This window comes from Pituophis catenifer, unplaced genomic scaffold (genome assembly GCF_029215685.1).
Source record: "Pituophis catenifer annectens isolate HBS135680 unplaced genomic scaffold, rPitCat1.0.hap2 SCAF_8, whole genome shotgun sequence".
In the NCBI taxonomy this organism is placed as follows: domain Eukaryota; kingdom Metazoa; phylum Chordata; class Lepidosauria; order Squamata; family Colubridae; genus Pituophis; species Pituophis catenifer.
Genome location: NW_027256888.1, coordinates 44,203,450 through 44,226,731, shown reverse-complemented (window position 1 = coordinate 44,226,731; position 23,282 = coordinate 44,203,450). Strand labels below are relative to the sequence as shown.

The 23,282-nt window shown below is 36.6% G+C and overlaps 2 protein-coding genes across 2 annotated transcripts; one reads left to right on the top strand and one right to left on the bottom strand.

Moving 5' to 3' along the window:
* The first annotated feature begins 1,323 nt into the window (after positions 1-1,323).
* MAD2L1 (mitotic arrest deficient 2 like 1) lies at positions 1,324-6,898 on the top strand. The gene is made up of 5 exons (XM_070948838.1): positions 1,324-1,459; positions 3,330-3,476; positions 5,412-5,532; positions 6,168-6,271; positions 6,726-6,898. The coding sequence occupies exons 1-5, from the start codon at positions 1,387-1,389 to the stop codon at positions 6,896-6,898; spliced, it is 618 nt and encodes a 205-aa protein (XP_070804939.1). The 5' UTR covers positions 1,324-1,386.
* A 2,727-nt stretch (positions 6,899-9,625) lies between these two features.
* On the bottom strand, positions 9,626-16,856 carry RPL7L1 (ribosomal protein L7 like 1). Its single transcript, XM_070948303.1, has 7 exons — positions 16,809-16,856; positions 16,119-16,227; positions 15,006-15,169; positions 13,868-14,005; positions 12,031-12,140; positions 11,715-11,929; positions 9,626-10,174 (listed from the first exon to the last, which is right to left on the bottom strand). The coding sequence occupies exons 1-6, from the start codon at positions 16,820-16,822 to the stop codon at positions 11,721-11,723; spliced, it is 744 nt and encodes a 247-aa protein (XP_070804404.1). The 5' UTR covers positions 16,823-16,856; the 3' UTR covers positions 9,626-10,174; positions 11,715-11,720.
* Positions 16,857-23,282: the final 6,426 nt, after the last annotated feature.

Sequence of the window (23,282 nt, the reverse complement as noted above, 5' to 3'; positions counted from 1 at the left end):
TCATGTGCAAAGCTACCACACTCCCACAAATCTCTTGCTAAGCAATATATCTTTTTTGTATAGTGAAAGGTATTTGTCTGGACTTTGTGAGGGAAACAAAAATCTAAATTTATTATAATAGGAAGTAGCTGCTATAGTTTATTGTCCTTCCCCAAGTTCTTTCCAGATTTATTAGAACTACAATACCCAGATTATAGTAGTCACTATATCTATTATGTCGAGTTTCTCCAAACTATAGAATTTCACTGATTCACCCTTTTCAGATATTGGAGCGATTAAAAAAACATGACAATAATAAACATTCATTGAAACTTTAAATATCATAGTGAAGAGATAATAACACATAACTTTAAGTGTGTTTTCAACCAAGGGAATCCAATATTTATTAATCAGATAACACATTGGTACGGTAGCTAACAAGTTAAATTTGGGAAACAAAGAATTAGATTATTTATTACATCTGCTTATTTATTTCAAGTCAGTATCAGTCCTAAATACATTTCAGTAGACTTTAACTTTTGCTAGTGTTGTAGTTTGGAAGAGTGCTTTGTGGAAGAAAATAAAGTATTACATTTCTAATTCCTGTCCTTTCAAAATAGAGGTGAGAATGGCACCTACCTAAAACTCTGGAGACTGATTGACATTACTAATGAAGGCATTGCCATTCTCTATAACAAAATCTGAGTTGAATAAATTTCCACTTTACTTATGCTAGACTTTAGAAATGTCCACTAGAAACAAAACCCTACCTTCATCCTAAAATAAGGATCCCAAATAAATAAAGTTATTATAAGAAGCAGTTTCTTTAAAAAAACAAAACAAAGCAGAACATTATAGAAAAATAAGCATTTGAAGTGCTAACTAAAAGCAAATCTAAATTAATCCGTAAATATTATTTAAAACTATTAATTGGGGGACTTCTAGTAAAACCTGTGATAATTCAATGATTAAGCAAAAACACCACTTGGCAAAGACGCAGATCCTTTTCTCAATCTCTCAAATCACTAATTAACAAGAGAAAGTTAACATCAGACAAAACAAAATAGGAACGAACAAACCCTCCCCGCCCGAAAGGCTAACGCAGCTGAGCTCAATCCATTCTGCCCGCCAAATATTCGCGCTTGCGCATTAACTCCTATAAAAGAAACCAGACGTGGAAACCTCCTTTGCTTGACACGTTAAAAAGGAGCGCAGACGCCACCGGCTGCTCGGTCGCAGTAGCGTGAATCGCCTTGTACTCCCGCGAGAAGTGAGGGAGGCGGAGCTATATTTCAAACAGGTGGCGGGACGTCCGTCGTTTCCTATCTGGGCCTGTAGCGTAAAGAAAGGCTTGGTTTTTTTCCGTTTCAGTTTCAGCCCAGTTCTGTTTCACTGTTTCGGACGCCGATGGCGAAACAGCAAAGCCGGGAGCAGGGCATCACCTTGCGGGGCAGCGCCGAGACTGTGGCGGAGTTTTTCTGTGAGTAACCGGGCGGGTAGGGAGATAATGCTGGTTTAAGAATATGAGTCAGCTCGGTCGGAAGACAGGGACCCACATCCTTCCGGCTCTCTTTCTGCTTTATGAGGCTTATGCCCAGGGATGGTGCTCGACCACAAGTCCTTTTGTGCCCGCTGGAATTTGTGCCCACCCGAATAGATGGGCTCGGGGGAGAAAAGGACTCCGAGTTGCGTTTTGGGGCAATGAAGTGGGGGCTCATTGCGAGAGTGCTGCACTCGGTCCGTTCTTTTCCTCCTCTATTCCTTCGGTCTCCTTCCATTGCCGCGAGTTATCCTTGTAGTAGGCAAGCGTCCGTCTTGGCAATAAGCACAAAATGCTAAGAACTTAAATTTGCAGTACAGTGTGAAAGAAAGAAAAAGAAAGGAAGGAAGGAAGGAAGGAAGGAAGGAGCCTCTAGAGGACCTAAAGCAGTTTGAAGGAAGTTAATTACCTAATCATCTATAAGTTTATTCTCAAACATGGGAGACCATTGTAGGGACAGTAACTTCAGCCTCAGTAGGGAAGAAATGCTTAAAAAATGAATGTGAAGAGCAGATCTAATGGAGGTTTGGGAGACTCAATTCCAAGCTCTGCATCTTGGCTGCCTTTGAGTTCTAACTTAGGTTCTAAGAGTTCTTACTGAATACAGTAATTGATTGTTGGATATGATGAAAAAGAAAGTCCTAGGATTTGGTGCAATATACAGAATCTGAAATTTTATGTACCGGTAGTATACTTTGAGACAGGTAATCCTTGATTTATGACCACAATTGAGCCCAAAATTTCTGTTACTAAGTGAGACAGTGAAGTGAGTTTTGCCCCATTTTATGACCTTTCTTGCTACATTTGTTAAGTGAATCACTGTTGTTGGTAATTTAATAACAATTGTCAAGTGAATCTGGCTTCCCCATTGACTTTGCTTGTCAGAAAAGGTGATCACATGACCTTGGTATGCTGGAACCATCAAATATGACTCAGTTGGCAAACATTGGAATTTTGATCATGTGACTACAGGAATGCGGCAATGGTTGTTAGTTTGAAAACTATTCGTCACTTTTTCAGTGTTGTAACTTCAAATGGTCACTAAATGAACTGTTGTAAGTCAAGGACTACCTGTATATTCAAAGCAATCATAGCAACCATGCAGTGGTTAAGGCACCAGTCTAGAAAGCAGGAAACTATGAGTTCTAGTCCATCTTAGATGTGAAGCCACCTGGAACTCTGGAAACTTTATCTTTGAGGGATGTTATTCCATAAGGTAGAGGCTGCAACAGAAGGCATGATTTCTAAGCCCTACAAGATGGCAACATTTAATGTTAAGGACCTAGAGAACACCCACTATTCTGGATCATACTGGACAGGTAGAAACAATTGTTGAGATAAGTGATCTCTCAGATATCCAGCCCCTATGCCATACATAATAAACAGTATTATTTTGTTGCCAGTTTGCCGAAGGCTTAGATAAGAAGACAAAATAAATATTAAAACAACATAACACGATGGCCATGAGCAGTAACATAAGGTCTGAAATGCCATGATAAATAGCTTTTTCAGCCTGTATATCTTTGAGTTTGCTAATATTAATTGGTATAATTATAACAACACATGACAAAGAGCCATGGTGGCGCAGTCCACTGCCAGTTTGATCCTGACCAGCTCAAGGTTGACTCAGCCTTCCATCCTTCCGAGGTCGGTAAAATGACCCAGACTGTTTGTGGGCAATATGATGACTCTGTAAACTGCTTAGAGAGGGCTGTAAAGCACTATGAAGCAGTATATGTCTAAGTGCTATTCTATTATGATACTGCTTTTTAGATAATCGGATTCAGTACTATATATTTTCTTCTTTCAGCCTATGGTATCAACAGTATCTTATATCAACGTGGAATATATCCTGCTGAAACATTTACACGTGTTCAAAAATATGGGCTTACCATGCTTGTTACTGCAGACTCTGAACTTAAAAATTATCTGAACAATGTTGTAGGACAACTGAAAGGTATACTTTATTTTAATCAAGGATCAAAATATTTAGATGCTTTGCAATGTTGCAATCTAATAGGTATAATACAAAAGGAATGAGGAAGCACAAGTGATTAAGTACATTTAGATGTTGATTCTTTTTAAAAAATTGTCATTTAAATTGATTACCACATTTTCCATATAATGTCATTGTGATGTTAAATGGTAGTGTATCTATTCAATACTATATCTGCTTTTGCTTTGCAGCACTTTTGTATTTACTCAAATTTTGCTATAAATTTATCTGCTCACATTTTACTTCATTAAATTATGTGCCATCAAGCAATTGTCAACTCTTAGTAATGACACATTTTTCATAATCTGCTGTAACCTGTTTAGTTGTTCCAACTATGCTCTCATTGCCACTGTAACTGCATCCATCCATTTTCTTTCTCTCTCTCTGTCTATATATATATATGTATAAACACACCTGCACACAAACACATCATATATACTGTATATACATTTACTGTGTATGTGTACTATAATATACATACACACACACACATGTACACATAGTTTTCCCGAAAATACAACGTACTCAAAAAGTAAGTCCTAGCTTGATTTTTACATGTGCACTCAATATAAGCCCTACCCCCAAAGCCCTAATTAAGACCCCGCCCACTCTAGGGTGCACACGTAAAAATTAAGCTAGAATGGGGATGGTGGGGAAGCTGCCCTACTACTTACCTTCGGACAATTGCAGCCAGGCCTCTCATACCTCAGCCCATTTCTTCTGCTGTCAAGCTTTCCTGAAGGCCTCTGTAGCTGATACAGAACTTTGGTTCGATCCGGAGCTCTGTTATCAGCTACAGAGGCCTTCAGGAAAGTCTTGCTGGCGAAGAAGTTCTTGAATACCTCTGATAGCAAAAAAGAGGCCGGGGGTGACACACACAAGTGACATCCCGCCTCCCCCAAAAAATAAGACCTGGTGCCTTTTTTGGTGGCAAAAAAAAATGTAAGACAGAGTCTTATTTTCAGGGAAACACGGTACACACACACACACACACACACACACACACACACACACACACACACACACACACAGTGTGTATGTATCTCAACTTTTTTTTTCCTTTCTGTATTATATTTTTGTTAGTTGTATTACTATTTCTATTTTTGACTACAAATATACAAATTAAAAAGGTAAAGCTTCTTTGCCCAATAGGGTTCAACTACTCAGAAACAAATTATATCTTATCCTATAACTATTGTATTTTACCCTACTCTTATTTTAAATTGTTTGTATAGGATTTTATTGGCGATATGTGTCTGAACTTTGTGCTTTGATATGGTCTATCGGCTAAAGCCTAAAGCCTCGATAAAGCTATCTTTCTAATTAGCATAAACAAGTTATCATGATCTGCAGGCTCCATAGAGCAGGCGTATCACCCATACCTAAACATGGGTTGCATTGCCATGTTTGGTTGCATTTGCTCTTTACTTTCCATCTGCATTACTCTAGGCATCTCATTGAGAATCAAGTAGGCCCCCAGGATCTGAGACCAAGAAGAGGCTGCTTAGGGAATCTCATTTAGTTGCCTCTGAATTCCAGAGTGTGACCACATAAATAGCAGGCTTACCTGGTCTATAGCTACCAGTATAATATTTTTCAGTTGTCCTCAGGAAATCTTCCAGTTTATCTTAAATGTTTGGGGCAGACCATTTTATCCAAATCCTTCATCCCACATAGTCAAGCAAAGCAATATTACGTAGAATGATCCAACTACACCAGGGGATAGATAAGAATGTTGTGTATTTTGAATTTTCTCTGTTATTTAGCATATTAAGCCACAATCTGTTAAATAAGCCATGGTTTATTTGTTGATACAAGTGGGATAGTTAACGTGCCCATGTATTTGACAGTTTCTCATTTGTAGAATTCAGGAAACTAACTTCTTGCTCTTTTTAGAATGGCTCTTTGAATGCCTTGTTCAGCGGCTAGTGGTAGTGATCTCTAGTAAGGAAACAAGCGAAGTTCTTGAAAGATGGCAATTTGACATCGAATGTGACAAAACTGCCAAAAATGAAAAGTAAGTATATTTGTTTCAAACAATGGAAAATGTAGGGTTTCTCTCCCACATCCCCCCCCCCCATTATTTCTTATTCAAAAGTTCTTGCCATCCCTGAAGTATATAGCCTTCCCAGTCCACATCACAGGCTTTGCTTTGTTTCTAGCATTATTCAGGTCTTACAAAGATTCCCACTCAACATGTTATTGAGAACCAAGAACATTCTTGTTCATTAATTGGTGTGTGTCTCTGTTTTACTGCCAGAGTAAGAATTTTAAAGCTATTTCACAAATATTAACATCTGTTATCAGTTGTACTACCTTTTCTTTGTCTCCATAGTAGGAACAAAAGTGCTCAAAAGAAGAGAAATAGTAGATTGAATTTGTAATGTTATAGCCAAAATGTGCAGTTATTAGGATTAATATTAGGTTATTAGATTTAGTTTTAAGGTTTATAACTGCTATGGATGGATCAGATAATTTAGAAAAAGTACAGAAAGATGGATTGTAATGCTTGTATTAGCTTCTCATCTTGGACATGTTAATCATTTAGGAAGTTAGTCTATTATGCCTGCCAGCTAGTAATATTAGTGGTAAATAGTATTTGATTTGTATTTTACCTTCTTTTACACTGAGAACTTTTAATTCCTATTTTAGTGCACCAAGGCAGAAATCTCAGAAAGCTATACAAGATGAAATCAAATCTATTATCAGACAAATAACAGCTACAGTGACATTCCTTCCTTTGTTAGAAACTACCTGTAAGTAATATTGCTTAATGGGGGAATATAAATTTGGTTTTGGTACATTTCACATGCTCTATCTAATTGCAATTCTCACAAAAATTCTATATGGGATGAGTCCTGTGACCAAATGCCTAGAAACCATCTGAGTTAATATGAAGCTGACTAAAGTTGCAATGTTTGTCATGTTTAAATAGTCGTCTATCTCACAATCAAGTAATTCTGGGTGGCATACTGGGGTAAGGGACAATGGAAGAGTTCAGGAGTTACAATCTGGTGGTTTCCCATGATTTATGTAACTGGGGTCACACATCACAAATTGGGATTTTTAATTATGGTTTGCTAAACAAGTCATAATTGACTGGAACTTTTGTTACTGTAAGCTTATACATTGCACTCAAGGAATGGATAGTTTTATTTAAATGCTTATTCCAGATTCATGTAAATAATTATTCATCTGTGATTCTTCCAGGTGCATTTGACTTACTCATATTCACGGACAAAGAACTGTCTGTTCCAGAAAAGTGGGAGGAGTCAGGACCACAGTTCATTACTAATTCTGAAGAAGTCCGCCTTCGTTCTTTCACTACTACAATACACAAAGTTAGCAGTATGGTGGCCTACAAAAAGGACACCTTGCTGTAATTTAGTAAATAATGTTGTATATGTATATGTGCCCTTTTGTAAGATTCCTTACCCAACAGTAATTAAGATTCTTTCAAAATACCAGCTTGGCTATCTGAGCTGAAGCATCATCTTGTAAATATACCTTAAGATTAGAATCCTGTCCTTTCAATATTGCAATTGAATTCTGTCAGTGTTTTCCATGTAATAGAATGTATAATGTATATGTCATTTTTATTAAAAAATAAATTCACATGGTTTTTATTTGGTCTTGATATCTTAATTAGTGAAGTAGCTTTTTGGTTTTAAAATCAAAAGTTTATTACAGATAAACTAGTTATGTGAAAAAGAAAATACACCCTTTTTTAGTTCTATGGTTTTAGATATGAGGACATATAAAAATCATATGGTCCTTAACAGTTAAAAGAAGTAAATACAACCTCAGATGAACAGCACATGACATATTACACAATGTCATTTATTTTACAAAAAGAACAAAACTGGAGAAACCATCTGTGAAAAACTAAGTACAACTTTACTAAGGTACTTCCTTAGATATGAAGAAGCTAAGTAGCAGCCAGGTGCTGCTAATCAAGTGTCCTTGATCAACTGATTATCATCAGCAAGTGTGACTACCTTTATAAAAGCTGAAGTTTTAGGAGTTTGCTGGTCTCCAGTATTGAGGTATGACACAATGTCAAAAATACATCAACAATGATCTTAAGAGAAGCAGTTATCGCTGCCCATCAATCTGGGAAGGATTATAAGGCATTTCCAAACAATCCAAAGTCTACCATTCTACAGTGAGGAAGATCATTCACAAGTGGAAAACATTCAAGACAGTTGCCAATCTTCCCAGGAGTGGACAATCCAGCAAATTCACCTCAAGGTCAGACCATGCAATACTCAAAAGAAATTGCAAAAAATCCAAGAGTTATATCTTGGGCTCTAGAGGCTTCAGCATGTTAAATTTTAAAGTTTATGACAGTACAATTAGAAAAAGGCTGAACAAGTATGTTTTCTTTGGAAGAGTTGCCAAGAGAAAGCCTCTTCTCTCTAAAAAGAGCATGGCAACATGGCTTAGGTTTGCAAAGTTGCATCTGAACAAATCACAAGATTCCTTTTGTAGAGATAACATGTTTGGTCATGCCTAGAGACAATCAAACAGCATATCAACAGAACACATCTCATACCAACGATCATAGGGACTGTTAGAGGGGTGATGATTTGGGCTTGTTTTCCAGCCACAGGACCTGGGTGCCTTGAAGTCATTGAGTCAACTATGAATTCCTCTATATACCAACATATTCTAGAGTTAAATGTGAGGACATCTGTCCAACAGCTAAAGCTTATTCAACATTGGGCCATATAACAGCATAATGATCCCAAGCACACCCCTACTTACAATGGCTGAAAAAGATGTTGCAGTGCCCAGTCCAAGTCCAGACTTCAACCCAATTGGAATAATGTGAGACCTCAAGAGAGCTGTGCATAAACAAATCCCCACAAACCTCAATAAATTTTATGAAGAGGCCAAATTTCTCCACAGTGATGTGAGACTGTTAAAATCATACAGAAAATTATCTCAAGTTATTGCTGCTAAAGATGATTCTACACGCTATTGAATCATAAAGTGTACTTAGCTTTTTTACACATGGCTTCTCCATTTTGACTTTCTTTTTGTAAAATAAATGATGACATGGTATATTTCTTGTGTTGTTTTTTATCTGAGTTTGTATTTGCCTACTTTTAAGAACTAAGGACCAGATGATTTTTATATGTAAAACCATAGAACTCAAAAATGGTGTACTTTTCTTTTTCAAATGACTATATTTGATTTTGCATATTGGATACAAATACATCATGCAAGTTAAAAATTTACCTGTTGAAAATGTTATATTCCAATGTTGACTACTGCATAGGGAAAATAAGAGCTTTAGCATAAGTAAACTATACATAATGGAGAATCAAGATGATAGTTTTTTGTTGCAATTGGAATGGTATAAATCTACTTTATAAATAGATCCTATATGTAAACTGAACCCTGGACTTTCAGGGAAGAATTGGCAATTTGAATATGGCTACGCAGAATAAACAATGGACAAGGAGAGAACTTGAGATCACTCACAAGTATTCCATAGTTGTTCCTTGGGAGGAGACAGCAGTCTTTTACAAATTTAGAGTTCTGGATGATTAGGGAAAGCCTTCTTTTGCTCAAACCAAGGCTAGCACCTTTCAAAAGAACATACCGTACTTCCTTTTCTAATCACTTAGAAATTGTTTAACTGCTTTTTAGTTATTACAAACCTTTGAATCAACAGTAAAGTGCAGGTGACTCTTCTTTAATCCTTAACAAAAAGTTTTAAACACAAGTTTAAAAACTTCATCCAGATTGATTTGAAATAAAGTTTTGGAAGTTATTATAAAAATCCTTTATGTGAAAATACTTTTGTTTTGAATTCTCCTAAAAAAGAACACGAATAGAAAGCCTTTCAAGCACTAAATACACACTCTAGGCAGAAATGAGTTGTAGATAAGATGTGAGGGAGAAAAAAACCAAAAATATCAACCGAAAGCAGCCACTGAAGGAGATGAGTAAGTCTTTTGGGGAAGGGGGGGGGGGGCATATAGTCCTGCTTTGCCTTTTCTTGATTTTGTTTAGTAGAATCTCGTATCACCAAAGCACATTGTTTTGGTTTTGCCAAACCATAACTGACTCAATTGTCCTATAGAACTCAAACACAATGGTTCAAAATAAAACTTTTATTTTGTGTTCATCCCTATTCAACTTTTATATAAACTGAGCCAAAGGAATTCAGTACCTATATTTCATTCTTTTATTTATTAAATTTGTTTGCCGCCCATCTCGCCGCAAGCAACAAAAGCTTTAACTTTTAAAAGGATATTTTACAATTGCTTTTATAAAATAATTTTGGATAAGTTGTATTTACACACATGTAGGGAAATTTGTGTACATCAGGTTGCATTGCTTAGTGTCCCTCAGTTTCTACATTTTAAGTTTTCTCCATTGTCCTTTCCATATTAATTTGGAAGTCAAAAATTGTAGATGCTTCACGTCTGAGATTTTACAAATTCTTTTTCCATGTTCAATACACATAATCATATTTTGCTATTGATCACATCAATTCACTTGAAGCCTGGTTGCTGGATTACCTTTGTTTTCCTCCTCCAATTATAAAATAACTATGCCACATTATCTCACAAGCTTCTGGAAAATGAATGTACATCATGGAGTACAAATAGATGCCTTTCAGAATTTCCTCTGAAAACACGTTTCTGAAAAACAGTACAGGTCAATTTTAAAAGCATCAAAACGGCATTTACTTCTTGAGAAGAAATGCTAAGAAAATATTTTAAAATTGAACTGAAAGCAAGTTTAAAAAGAAGTTACAAATGAGTTGTAATTTTATCACAATATTGCAAACTTTAAGAATGAAACTTTAAAACTGAGTACATTCCATTTGAATGGGACTTACGTAATTTAATAGTTTACTGAATTTATATGCTGCCCATCTTGCTATCATGACTGGTGGCTTACAACATGAAAAAGCAATATTATAAAACATTACAACAGTAAATATAGCAGTAGAATTAACGATTAGTTAAGGTGAGTATGCAATGGAGTGGAGATGGGATCTTCTATTTAATCCATTAACCACCTCGAGTGGCACACTAACATTTGGTCAATCACCAGAGCCAGACTTTTAAGGCTCTTTCAAAAGGATGGAAGCAGATCTCACCTCAAGAGGTATGATGTCCAGAGGATGGGAGCCAAAGCAGAAAGGCTCTTCTGGATCCCGCCAGCTGGAATTCCTTGGCCAAAGGGGTCGAGCAAGCCCCTTCTGCCAGCACAGGTGGGGTAAGATCCCGTTGGAGTCAGATAGCTCCTCAGTTATGGGGATTTATACCATTGGAGTTATACAGAATATAACCCTATTGAATAGCCCTGACTTGAATCTTATGCTATTCCTGCTTGTGGCTTATTAAGATCGTCATATGTGAGGATAACAGAATATAGTCCTCATTTAATGATCACTTGTTCAGTGAATTAACATATATGATGATGCCAAACCAAGTGGTAGTTATAGTCGGCCCTTGCACTTATCTCAGTTGCAGTGTCCCCACAGTCACATGATTACAATCTGGATGTTTGGTGTCCAGCTCGCAACTATGTTGTTGCAGTCATGTGATTGCCATTTGCAACCTTTGCTGCCTTCCTACAAAGAAAGCTGACAGCAGGTTGCAATGGCAACCAAGTGATGTCCTTGCTTAATGACACACAGAGATTTGCTTAACAAAGGCAACTGAAAGTGCTGAAATTTTCTTCACTAAGTGGCATGATCATGTTGCACTTTTACAACATTGCTGAGCAATGGAAATTCCAGCCCCAACTGCCATCATTAACCAGGGACCTGCTTGAACAGTTCTAGAGTTCTGCTTTAAAACTGACCACACTATTGATTCATTTGGCTATTATCTATTCTTGCCTGAACTCAGCAAACAAAACCAATAATCAGTATTATTGAAACTCTAATTCAAAACACAGAAGAAGCAAGGTTAGGGAAGGCTAGTGGAACACATCAAAAAGATGAGCTTTAGCTTATATATCGTTCTGAACAACTGTACTTTTAGGAAGAATCCACTGAAAAAATTTAATTTGTTTAATTTGACTTCTGGTGACTTCATAAACACATTTGTATCTTTGGCAGAAATGGTTGACAAGTACCATTTTTGAGGTTATTTTTGACATATCAGTCTAGTGCTGTAAGCTGATGAGTTCAGAACCCAACAATTGCCAAGTTAATGCAGTACCTACCTGTATCTAGTTCAAAAGACGTATGAGCTGATTAATATCATTGCCTCGAAATCCAGGATTACCCATCTCTTTCTGAAATCCCATTTTATTACGGGCTGCATGCCGAGCGACGGACAGACAGAATGGCCACAAAAAATTATTGACTTCATTAAAGTACTTTCCAGCCGAGTAAACTTCATGAATAACATCTTCCAGACAAATAATGCCATGGTTTCCTATGGAGAGAAAAAAGTGTTTTGGAAATGAAATGCCCTTCAATTGTCATCGGATTGCAAAGAAACACTGTCCCAACATCCCATGCCATTTGTTATCTTACCCAGATGTTCCTCTATCAGAACATTATCTGTCAAAGCAACCTTTTTATTTTGGATTTTTGCATGGCCTCGTTTCAGTATCAACTCTCGAATAGATTTGAGATTGGGATACCTGTGTAAATATAAACTTAGTATTAATTTTGGAAATAACAAAAAACTCAAGACAATTTACAACATCCTAATGGAATTATTTGTCCAAACTGATCCAAAAAGGAAAGTACTATACTATATATTCTTGCTAGCTAGCTTTTGTTTTTAAGACATTACATTTTGTATCTTACAAACAACCTGAACAATTGTGAGAATTTTTTCTTAAATTGCTCTTTCAAAAACATGCACATCATCTCCATTCATATTTTCTTTCTGCCAGCTTAATGTCAACCTTCCAATGTCACAGCACTTATAGTCTAATTGTTCCATCAATTTATTACCATGATTCAAATTTGAAGATGTGCAATATCCCAAATAATTCATATATGATAAAAATAGAAAACTGATAACCTATTAGTATGTATTTGAATACCAAGATAAACACTATATTATTAAAACATTAACAAAAACTTCAAACTTTGCACAACATATAATAAATAATAATAATAATTTTATATACCGCCCTCCTCCTGAAGGACTCGGGACGGTGTACAGCCAGAATTAAAATATAAATATACAATATCATAGTTAAAATTAATTAAAATCATTAAATAGTTTTGGCCGAATTTTAAAACCCAAAATTAAAACCCAATTTAAAATCATTCAGTTAGACAGCCCCGCCTGTCGGAACAGTAGGGTCTTGAGGGCACAGCGAAAGACCCGGAGCTCAGAGATGTTACGAATATCCGGGGGCAATTCATTCCAAAGGGCAGGAGCTCCGACAGAGAAGGCTCTCCTCCTGGGTATCGCCAGCCAACATAACTTGGCCAACGGTACCCTGAGGAGTTCCTCTCTGTGGGAGCGAACTGGGAGGCTGTTGGTGGCAGAAGGCGGTCCCGTAGATATCCTCGTCCTATGCCATGGAGGGCTTTAAAGGTGGTGACCAACACCTTGAATTGCACTCGGAAGACCACTGGGAGCAGTGCAGCTCGCGCAGGAGAGGTGTTACATGGGCGTAACAAGGTGCGCCCATAACCACCCGCGCGGCCGCATTCTGGAGCCTCCAAGTGCTCTTCAAGGGGAGCCCCATGTAGAGAGCATTACAACAGTCCAGATGGGAGGTGACAAGAGCGCGAGTGACCATGCGCAAGGCACCCCGGCCCAGAAAGGGACGCAACTGGCGGATCGCGCAAACCTGATAAAAAGCCCCCCTGGCTACGTCTGTCATATGCTCTTCTAAAGACAGCCGTGAGTCCAGGAAGACACCCAGATTGCGGGCCCTCTCTGTGGGGGGCAAAGATTCACCCCCAATAGTCAGCGATGGCACCAGCTGACTATACCAGGACGCCGGGAGCCACAGCCACTCAGTCTTGGAAGGGTTGAGCTTGAGTCTATTTCTCCCCATTGAGACCCGCACGGCAGCGGGACATCACATCAAGGGCATCATTAGGGTGGTTTGGGGGGGGGGGGGGGAATGTACAGCTGGATGTCATATCCCAGTTTATTGCTTGGCAATAATCACTAAACATTCATATCATGTTATAATTGTATTTCACTCATAATTTTGCAAAGTTTTTGGCCTCCAGATGGCCATATTTTTCCAAAGGCAACATAGGTACAGCATGATTCAAAAACTTAATTTTTAAAAAACAACTATATAGGAAAATAATGAAGAAAAATTGTGAACTATGTTATGATCCGTTTTAGGCATCACCATTAATTATGTGATTTAAAAAATTATATACTAACCCCCATGCCACATAAGGCTCCACTGTTTGCAGCATTTTTAATGAAGCTGGTGTCAATTTAACAAATGTGCCACTGTAAATCTTTCTTAATCTCAGCCTCTGTATCACAAGTCGCACCCGAGAGCTGACTCCTTTAATTCTAAATCAACAGAAGTAAATATTGTCATTAGGCAAATCTGCATTTTGGATTTTCCAACAACAAAATAAGACGGATATCTGTCAACAGTACACAATACTACTGCAAACCTAAAATCCTTTTAATTCAATAGCTAATTCTCAGACATAGATGTCTTGATATAACATATGCAATGATTATTTTCAATTTCAAATCAATTTCAAATCTTTATTGTCAGTGCACAACATATGTACAATGAGATTGGTTGAGCTCCCTCAGGTTTCAAGTCTTTTCTTAACGTACCATGATCTGATACTCTAGCTCAAAATATTTCCATGTCATTTGGAATTTTAGAAATTGTAGTTAAAGACACATAGAAAGCATCAACTTGATAATAAAATGGCCTGATTTAAAGGTTTGATGTTAAAAAAAGCAGAAAGTTATAAATACTTGTATAAATCTTAGAATTGAGGATTCAATACCAAGTACCCAGTTAATAATCTTTAGTGCTATCACTAGGTAGCACTAAAGATTATTATCAATATCACTGTGATGTGTACTGCTGCACTAGGACTTAGATGCTCAATCTGGAGATGGGAGGAGGGGTAAGATGCTTGTCTTTGTATTACTCATTTGTTACATCAGTAACACCTATAAAAAGTAGCTGTTTATGTAAGCAACTCTACAAGATCAAATTGTTTATTACAGCCATCAAGCCAGATATTATAAAATATATAATAGAACTGTTACATAAAGAACAATAGACTGTAGTCATCTGCAATTTTAATATTGTAAATAATTTCCTTGCCAGTCCTTAACAATTCCAACTATCAGAGAGAGGACAGCCTTCCCACAAGTATGTCAATTCATCAGGAAGGAGCCACCCTATTAAGGTAATTAATTTACAATCCCTTATTGGTGAGAACATACTACCCTTACTTCACAGGGTTATTTTTATTCCTTTAGAAGCAGTAAGAGCAAACTCCTGTTAAAATAATTATACAAAGAATGAAGTGTTCCTTACACTGCAATTCGTACAGCAAATGCCAGTTTGTGTCCATCAGGCATTGTCATCTGCCCAGGCTTATGTTCCATGCGCCGCAGACGGACATCATCTCTGTGTTTCCTCTGAGAGTCTCTCAAAAAAACTTCAAGGCGTTTGAATCTGATCTGTTTTCCACTCTGATGCTGTTAAAAAAACAAAAACAAGTTTTTAAAAATACACATACTTAAATCACTGTGTTGCTATTTATATACTGCAATTTTAATGAGAACTAAGTGTTTTAAAAAGCTTCCAATGATAGTGATCTAAAGGTTAATAGTTAATTAGATAAGGGATAAAGGAGTAAACTACAAGGAGGCCAAGTGAAAAATAAAATATGTCTGGTTTTTGATGAAACAAAATTTTTGTTATAGCAAAAAATAACATATTTAAAAAGTGTTTATGTTTATGAAATTCATCACTTAGGTATAACACTCAACCACAGTATTTTATGTATTCATTTTTATTTTTACCTGCCTTTTATTTTGATCAACTCAAGGTGGTATACATACCTAATACTTTCTCCATCATCACTACTACAACGCTGTGAAGTGAATTGGGCTGAAAGAAGAGTGACTGGGCAAGCTTTCATTCCTAAGTAAGGACTCGAGTCTCCCAGTTCTAGTCTATGATCCTAATTACTATAACAAATTGGATCTCAGTAAGCTACCATGATTCATACAACTACATGAAGAATATTATAACTAGGTGTTTATAAAAAAGGAACATGAAAAGAGGAAAGATTTAAGTTTCGTGAAATGTAAGCATCAATCTGCAAGGGACAATGAGGAGACACCACCTATTCTTGGACAAAGAGCCGTAAGACATGTGAAGACAAACCACAGAATTTATCAGATATGACATCAATTCCTGTAAACTGAGAAAGAGAGCATGATACAACTTAGGTGTTTATTCATATTGCATCCCTTTTAAATTTATTTTTTTTAAAAAGAAGATCCTCTGGTATTTGCTTCTTCTTAATCTCACAGCCCCAAACAGAAATCCTGTTTGAGAATATTTCTGCCCCAAGAAATCCAGGCTCTTCATCTTACCGATCTTATAACATGGTTTGCCCTACATTAGGTGACCCCCTACCTTTCTCTTGTCAAGTAGGGCTTGCTTTGCCTGGGTGGCCTTGATTGCCTGATAGACCTTTCTTTTCTTTAGGATATTTTCTGGTACCAAAGGAATCTTCTTTGGAGGCCTAAAAGTAAAGCAAGCATTATTTAGTATAATTCAGTGCATTTGTATTTAAAGAAAGCTATTTTTACACCCACCGACAAATGTTAACAGACCTTCGTGCTTAGCAAGAACCCCTGGTAGTCCCACAAATACCCATTGGGTGCATGCATAGTATGAGAGAGACTACATTTAAACTCTCCTTTGGCAGGGAAGGTGCAGTTTCCTATCTAAATTCTGGTTAAATGCATCTGGACCCGCATACTTCTTTGGCCCGATTTTCCACAGGGATTTTATCAACTGCTTTTCTCTCTGAAGAAGCCAGCATTTTAAATCAAGCAACTTTACTCTGTTTCTCCTTCCGGCCCAACACGAATTAAGCCCCCCTTTCAAAATCTTGGTCCATTAAACGTTCCCGTCCCATCCAGGCACAGCTTCTAAGAAATCAAGGCTTTCTCGCAACGACCTTTCTCTACCGATTCAACGAAAACTCAACCCCCACCCCTTTTCATTAGCCTCTATTTACGAATATACAGTCCCACAAACTTTCTAAAACTGCGCCCTATCGGGAGATGGAAACGGATTTTCCTATGTATCAAAACTCACTCGAGCTCCGCCATGGCGCCTTCCTACAGATCCTGGCTAACGGCACCGCGCATGCGCAAACTGACGGCCGCAAAATTGAAGGAAATGATTCGTATTGGAGTCGTAAAGCGTCTCTGTTATGAAACCTCGGCTTCGAAAGAAGCGTTAGGTTGGATTCTTTTTTTGGTTTAAAACGTAATCCAATGTATAGCAGGTTTTTTTTTTTTTTTTAAATAACTGGTATCATTGCGGAAAGGGACTTTTCTGGATAGCTTTGAAAACTCTGAGGTGGAGGCAGAAAGTGGCGCTTCCCCATTGAAACCCGCTGAGAAAGAATTAGCTTACCAGATCTGGGTTATACAAATCCAGGTGATTTCCCCCTAAACGATCCGGAAGATCTAGAGCAGTGTTTCTCAACCTTGTTAGCTTGAAGATGGGTGGACTTCAACTCCCAGAATCCCCCAGCCAGCGCTGCTGGCTGGGGGATTCTGGGAGTTGAAGTCCACCCATCTTCAAGCTAACAAGGTTGAGAAACACTGCTCTAGAGTTAGTCCAGATTAGATAAAATTACAATTTAAGTGTTTTGTCTTGAAGCCACTCAACAAGATCTGGTAGGAAGTAAGAGATGGAGAAATTGTACAACCACTTAGAATTTTAGTGCAGGTCTTATTTCAAGTTTTGTGTTGTTTTCAAGGTTTCCGGAACTTCGAAAATGTAATATCGGTGCTAAAATAGCCATGAATGCGTAGGAAAGTTTTATGCCGAGCCGTCAATATTAGTACTGCACATCCTAAAGAGATGGCAATTAATTTGCAGAGATGGGCTCATTCTACACTTAAACTGCCTGTTCCAATAAGGCAACACGAATGCACATGCTTAGTTGCTTTGTGTTTCATTGATTTCATTGTGAATACTATATTCTTTTTCTTTTAATATGAAAAATAAATGAAGGTACAGTATAAGGAACATTGTGTTGGTGGTGTTTTTTTTTTTTTTGTTTTGTTTTGTTTTTGCAGAAACAGGACACATCTCCAGTTACAACTGCTTAAAATTGTAAATATTTTTTCCCCCAGTTTCTGATTTTTTTTCTTCAGCAGAATTTTCAGAAAAGGATGGTGGGGAGAGAGGACTACTGAAATTGAAAAGTTAGATTTCTCTAATAAAGTATATAACAAACATACATTTGAAATGGAGTGATTTTGTTATTTCTTGTCTTTTTCTATCAGAAAGTTTTGTCCCCACAGCAGTCTTAAGTTGCTCGGTCCCTTTAAGTAAATTATCTGAAAATGAAACTGACATAAGAAAACCATTTCCAGATTTCAGCCTCTTTCTCCACTTCTGATGGCCTGGCACTCTGTCCTAGCTGCTTATCACAAATTGGATTGATGCATTCCTCTGCTGTTTGACTCCTCCCACCCTTACTGGGAAAGCAAGGATCTTTCCATAGACAGGACATTGAGGGCATGTGGGATCCATTGAGGGCATTTTGTATGGAACCCTTTCTAATATGTTCCCTAACACCTTCCTGCCTAGAATGCCTGACACCTTCCTGTCTAGAGTGGACATAGATAAATTATTTTTTAAGGAACCAAAAGAAAGTGCACATCGCAATTTTGATGAGGATGATTATTTTAGCCATTCAGTTGTATCCAACTCTTGGCGATTCTATGGGTCAGGTCTCTCCACATCGTCTGATCTTGCCCTGCTTTTTTGAGTTTTTTTATGCTCCGGCTGGTATCAGCTTTGATGTGTCTAGCTATCATATTCTTTCGCAGCCTGGTTTCCTTTTACAGCTAACTCTTTCAGGCATAATTGCTTTCTCCAATGATTGCCCTTGGAATTATGGCAAAATGAGATAGAGTTTTGTGGTTTTTCCTTCTAGTGACATGTCTGGTGTTATTCGCTACAGTATTTGCATGTTGGTCACTAAAACTCAAGTTGATTTTCTTCCTGTCTTGCTTCTTTAAGGTCCAATTTTCACAACCATAGGTATACAATAGAGCAAACTAACCTACATTTGGTTGCCAGGCTGATGTCCTTGCTTTTCCATATTTGGCTCATGTTCATTGTTGTGTGTGACCCAGTGCAATCTGATGTTTTATTTCTGGGCTGCATTCATGGCTTTGAAAGATATGAGACCTTAGGAAAATGGATTTTTCTAGGCATTCTATCTTTTCACTATCAATTTCTATTTCTATTCTGTGTTTCCATTCCTTTCAGTGATCATGAACTTGGCCTTTTTGATGTTCAGAAAGAGACCAAAATCCTCACTTTTTTTGCTTACATGTTCCAGGCCTTCTTTGGCTTTTGAGAGGAGAGTTATACCACAATTTTATCACATTTTAAATATCCCTTGGGCTAGAAAGGGAAAGTGGCAGCATTTTTGTCAATTCTACCAACTTTAAAAGAAAAAGAAAAAAGCCATTAGCTGTTCATATTTTTCTTTCATAAATTTATAATAAAGACAAAAGTACCTTTCACCAGTAAATAACAACAGTTTTCATAAATCCACTGGTGAAACAATGTGGAACAAAAAAAATAAGGGTATATTCACCATTCAAGGTCCTTTGAAAAGATAGCAAACAGCCCAGTAGCTCAGGACAAATTGACCATGGACTAGAGATTAGATGTAATTTACTTTGCACAGTAGCTAAGTAAAATAGAAATCTTTGCCTACTACGAAGGGCTGTAGCCAAATCAGATAGTGTTATTTGTGCTAGTAGAAGTTGAAAAACACTACTTTGGATGTGCAAAAGTAAAAAAAAAAGATTGTTTTCCTAGTGAGCTGCATTTCTTGAAGGCAGAAGAAACGTGTGTTTCTGCCCTCAAGAAATAGTGATTATGAGTTAAAACTAGAGCAACTAGTAGTGCAAATCCTCCTAAGATTTATCTGTTGTTACAAAAGTGTAGCAATCCTAAATAATAACAGGTGCACATTTCTTAATGATTGCCCTATTTAACATCACTCAAAGTTGCAGTGGCGCTGAAAAAGTAACTTTATGACCAATCCTCACATTTACAAGCATTGCAGCATTCTAGAGTCATGTTATCACAGTCAATGGAGAAGCCAGCAGTAAAATTATAGCTCATGGTCACATGATGTCTTACTTAACAACTCGCCATGATTTTCTTAATTATCACTGTGAAGTAAGCCTGTTGTGGTCACATGATATTTCACTTAATGACTACATAAATTCATAGAGTGGAACTTCTGAGTAATTGTGCATAGGCTTGGAAAACCAAATATCTTCAATTACACAGACGAGTCATTCTAAAATTGTCCTCTGTATAGGAATAATTGTTTAATAAAAATTAAACAATTATTCAGCTATTCTGTTGTCAACACATATAACTTTTAATTATCTTTGTCAATCTTTTGTAATTATTCAAGGAGTATTTCCATAAAGCTTAATAATAACTGACAACTAGTGATATTAGGCTTGCTGTAATCTGTATAATGATTGTTAATTTTTTAAATTGGAGTTTAAGAATAAATTAACACATGTACATGCATACACATTCCTCATTGACAGTGAAGCTGGAGGAAAAATGAAAAGCATAATTTTCATTTTCCTAAATCTTATACACCAATTGTTTCCATTCAGTGTTCCTAATTAGTTTGCATTTTGAAGTTAGGTCATCTGTATTATTTTTTTTTAAACCCTCACTTGTAGAATGCAAGGATTGAAGAGAATTGGCAGAAAAAAATGGGAAGAATAATGGGCACAGGTGAAAACATGTGAAGGAAATGAATATATCTTCCTAGAATTCTTTTATGGAGTTTACTACTATTGACATTTTCATCAAGTTAAAATGTGCATATGTTTGAGAGAGACAGAGCAGAGAGAGAGAAAACAAATGGCAAAAATAGTACTATAGCATTATACAGTTGCAGGTCTAATATAGATATTTATGCTACTAAGGTAGTAAATACTATACAGGTAGTCTTCAACATACAACAGTTTGTTTGGTGACTGTTCAAAGTTACAACAGCACTGAAAAAAAATGACTATGACTGTTTTTCACACTTACAACCCTTGCAGCATCCCTATGGTCACATGTGATCAAAATTTGGATGCTTGACAAATGACTCATATTTATGACAGCTGCAGGATCCCAGGGTCATATGATCCCCTTTTGTGACCTTCCGACAAGCAAAGTCAATGGGAAAGCCACATTCATTTAATAACCATATTATTAATTTAGCAACTGCAGTGATTCACTCAACAACTGTGGCGAGGAAGGTTGTAAAATGGGGCAAAATTCACTTAACAAATGTCTCACTTAACAACAAATTTTAGGCTCAGTTGAGGTCATAAATTGAGGATTACCTATACATAGCTAATATTTTGTATATTTGTCCAGACACAAATATTATAAATCATACATATTAGAGGAACTGTCATAGACCTATTCTGAAATCATACCTATGACTAAGCTTATATTGAGTACATGTCCAACTCTGCTTTGACAAAATATATGTACACTGAGAAACAGGAAACCTTGGCGATGTCACAATCAAATAGTATTATTCTTGTATATTGATATTTTGACCTATTCATTACAAACAAAATATATTCTGTATGCTTTGGACAATGACTGAAAGAATTGATATGTCCAATTGTGTAAGTAAATACATACTCCTTACATTTCTCTGAAAGGTTTACTACCTAAATAATCTTGGGATATAAAATTGTATGCAATTGCCAAATTTCAAGGTGCTGTTCCATCTGAATGAATGAAACAATTACTAATGTACTACAGGATGGAACATATTCATACTTAAGTATTATCCAGCCTTATGTTCAATATTTCTAACCTGCAGGCTGTAATTGTACTAAGCATAATTTCTCTTTATGTTAGTTATAGTTTTCAATATGTATTATTCAGTGCTGTTTCAACTTTTCCTGTAAGATAGAAAACCTATATAGAGTAGCACTATTGAAAATATACCTACAATAGTGGCCAAAATTGTGGAAACCTTTTGGGAAAAGTGTATTTTTGAGGTTTGATGGCTAATAACACCACTTTTTTGGCGGAGTAGTACCAATAAAATTATATATCAATGGAAAGATAATTTAATCAAGGATCTTTTCAGCCTTTGTTTGAGAGATAAAAGTGGCGTTTTTTGTGGAATTCTAGATTTTAGGACAAATTCTTGCAGTCTGCGCCGATCAGTCCTTGCACTCAACTTCACATTGCACTGCGCCATTTCATCTTGTATATAGCCAGATGATTTTCTTCTGTCACGTAGGGAGAGTCTCTTAATTCTTCAATCATCACTTGCTGTTGTGCACCTTTTCCTGCCTTTACCAGTGTGGTTTTATAGTGACTGAGTCTCCTTATATCTCTTCAAAAACTTAGAAATCCACCTTTGGTTAAGTTTCCACTAATTTTTTCTTCTAATTTCTTTATAACTGTACCCTTGTTCACTTAATAATACTATTTTATATAGCTTTCTGTGCAACCAGTCAACTCTTTGCACCATTACTTAAATTTTATTACATTTAACAAGCTCACTAAATGAAAGAACACAAAAAACCCCAACCAACTTGATAGTGATCATATAACACACTGACAAATGTCCTCCTCTCAGCTTCAATACATGACATCAATAACTGAATCCTACTGTGATCTGACTGGCTCATTGCCAAAACAAGATGACACCTGATTGGGTCTCTAAACACTCATGTTCATTGGCTACAATCAGATGAAGGAAAGCTACCCGATATCAACTTAAGCAAGTTGTGCTTCCTTTTTCTGGTTATTTGGCTATAATTTTTCATAGAATACAGATAATTGAACAGATAATTGCATTACATTCTTGATTAAATTATCTTTCCATTGATATATAATTTTATGGTACTACTCCCCAAACAAATGGTGTTATTAGCCATCAAACCTCAAAAATACTTATCCCGAAAGGTTTCCACAATTTTGGCCATTACTGTATATGGTGACATCGGTACAGATTTTAAAACCACAAAATTTATGAAGCAGTAGAACTGTAAACAGAATTATATGTATTACCAAGTGTAGAGGCCTTAAATTCTGCTGAACAACTATATAGAACTATAAAATTATGATTCTTTACAGGAACTTCAAATATGATTAAATTGTATATTTATTGCCATTAAGGTGTCTATTGCACTTAAAGTGTCTTTCACTAATTCTATAGACAACAAGTCACAGCATATTCCACGTTTACATTTATCTTATTTGAGCAGTCAGCTTTTGCTGGGGCACTCATTTTAATCATTGCTATACCTTTTAAATTAGATGGCACTGAGAGACATAACAAGACAGAACCATGAGAAAGTGAGTTTTGCCACCTTGATTTTCTTAACACATAAGAAGGTGTTAAATAAGCATTTGTTTTCCACAGTACTCATGAAGTTCAATATCTCACTCACTGAAATTTAGATCTGATTTCTATTTTTAAATTGTCCTTATAATGCCCAAGTGCTATTAGAATGAGATAAATTTGGAGCTTCA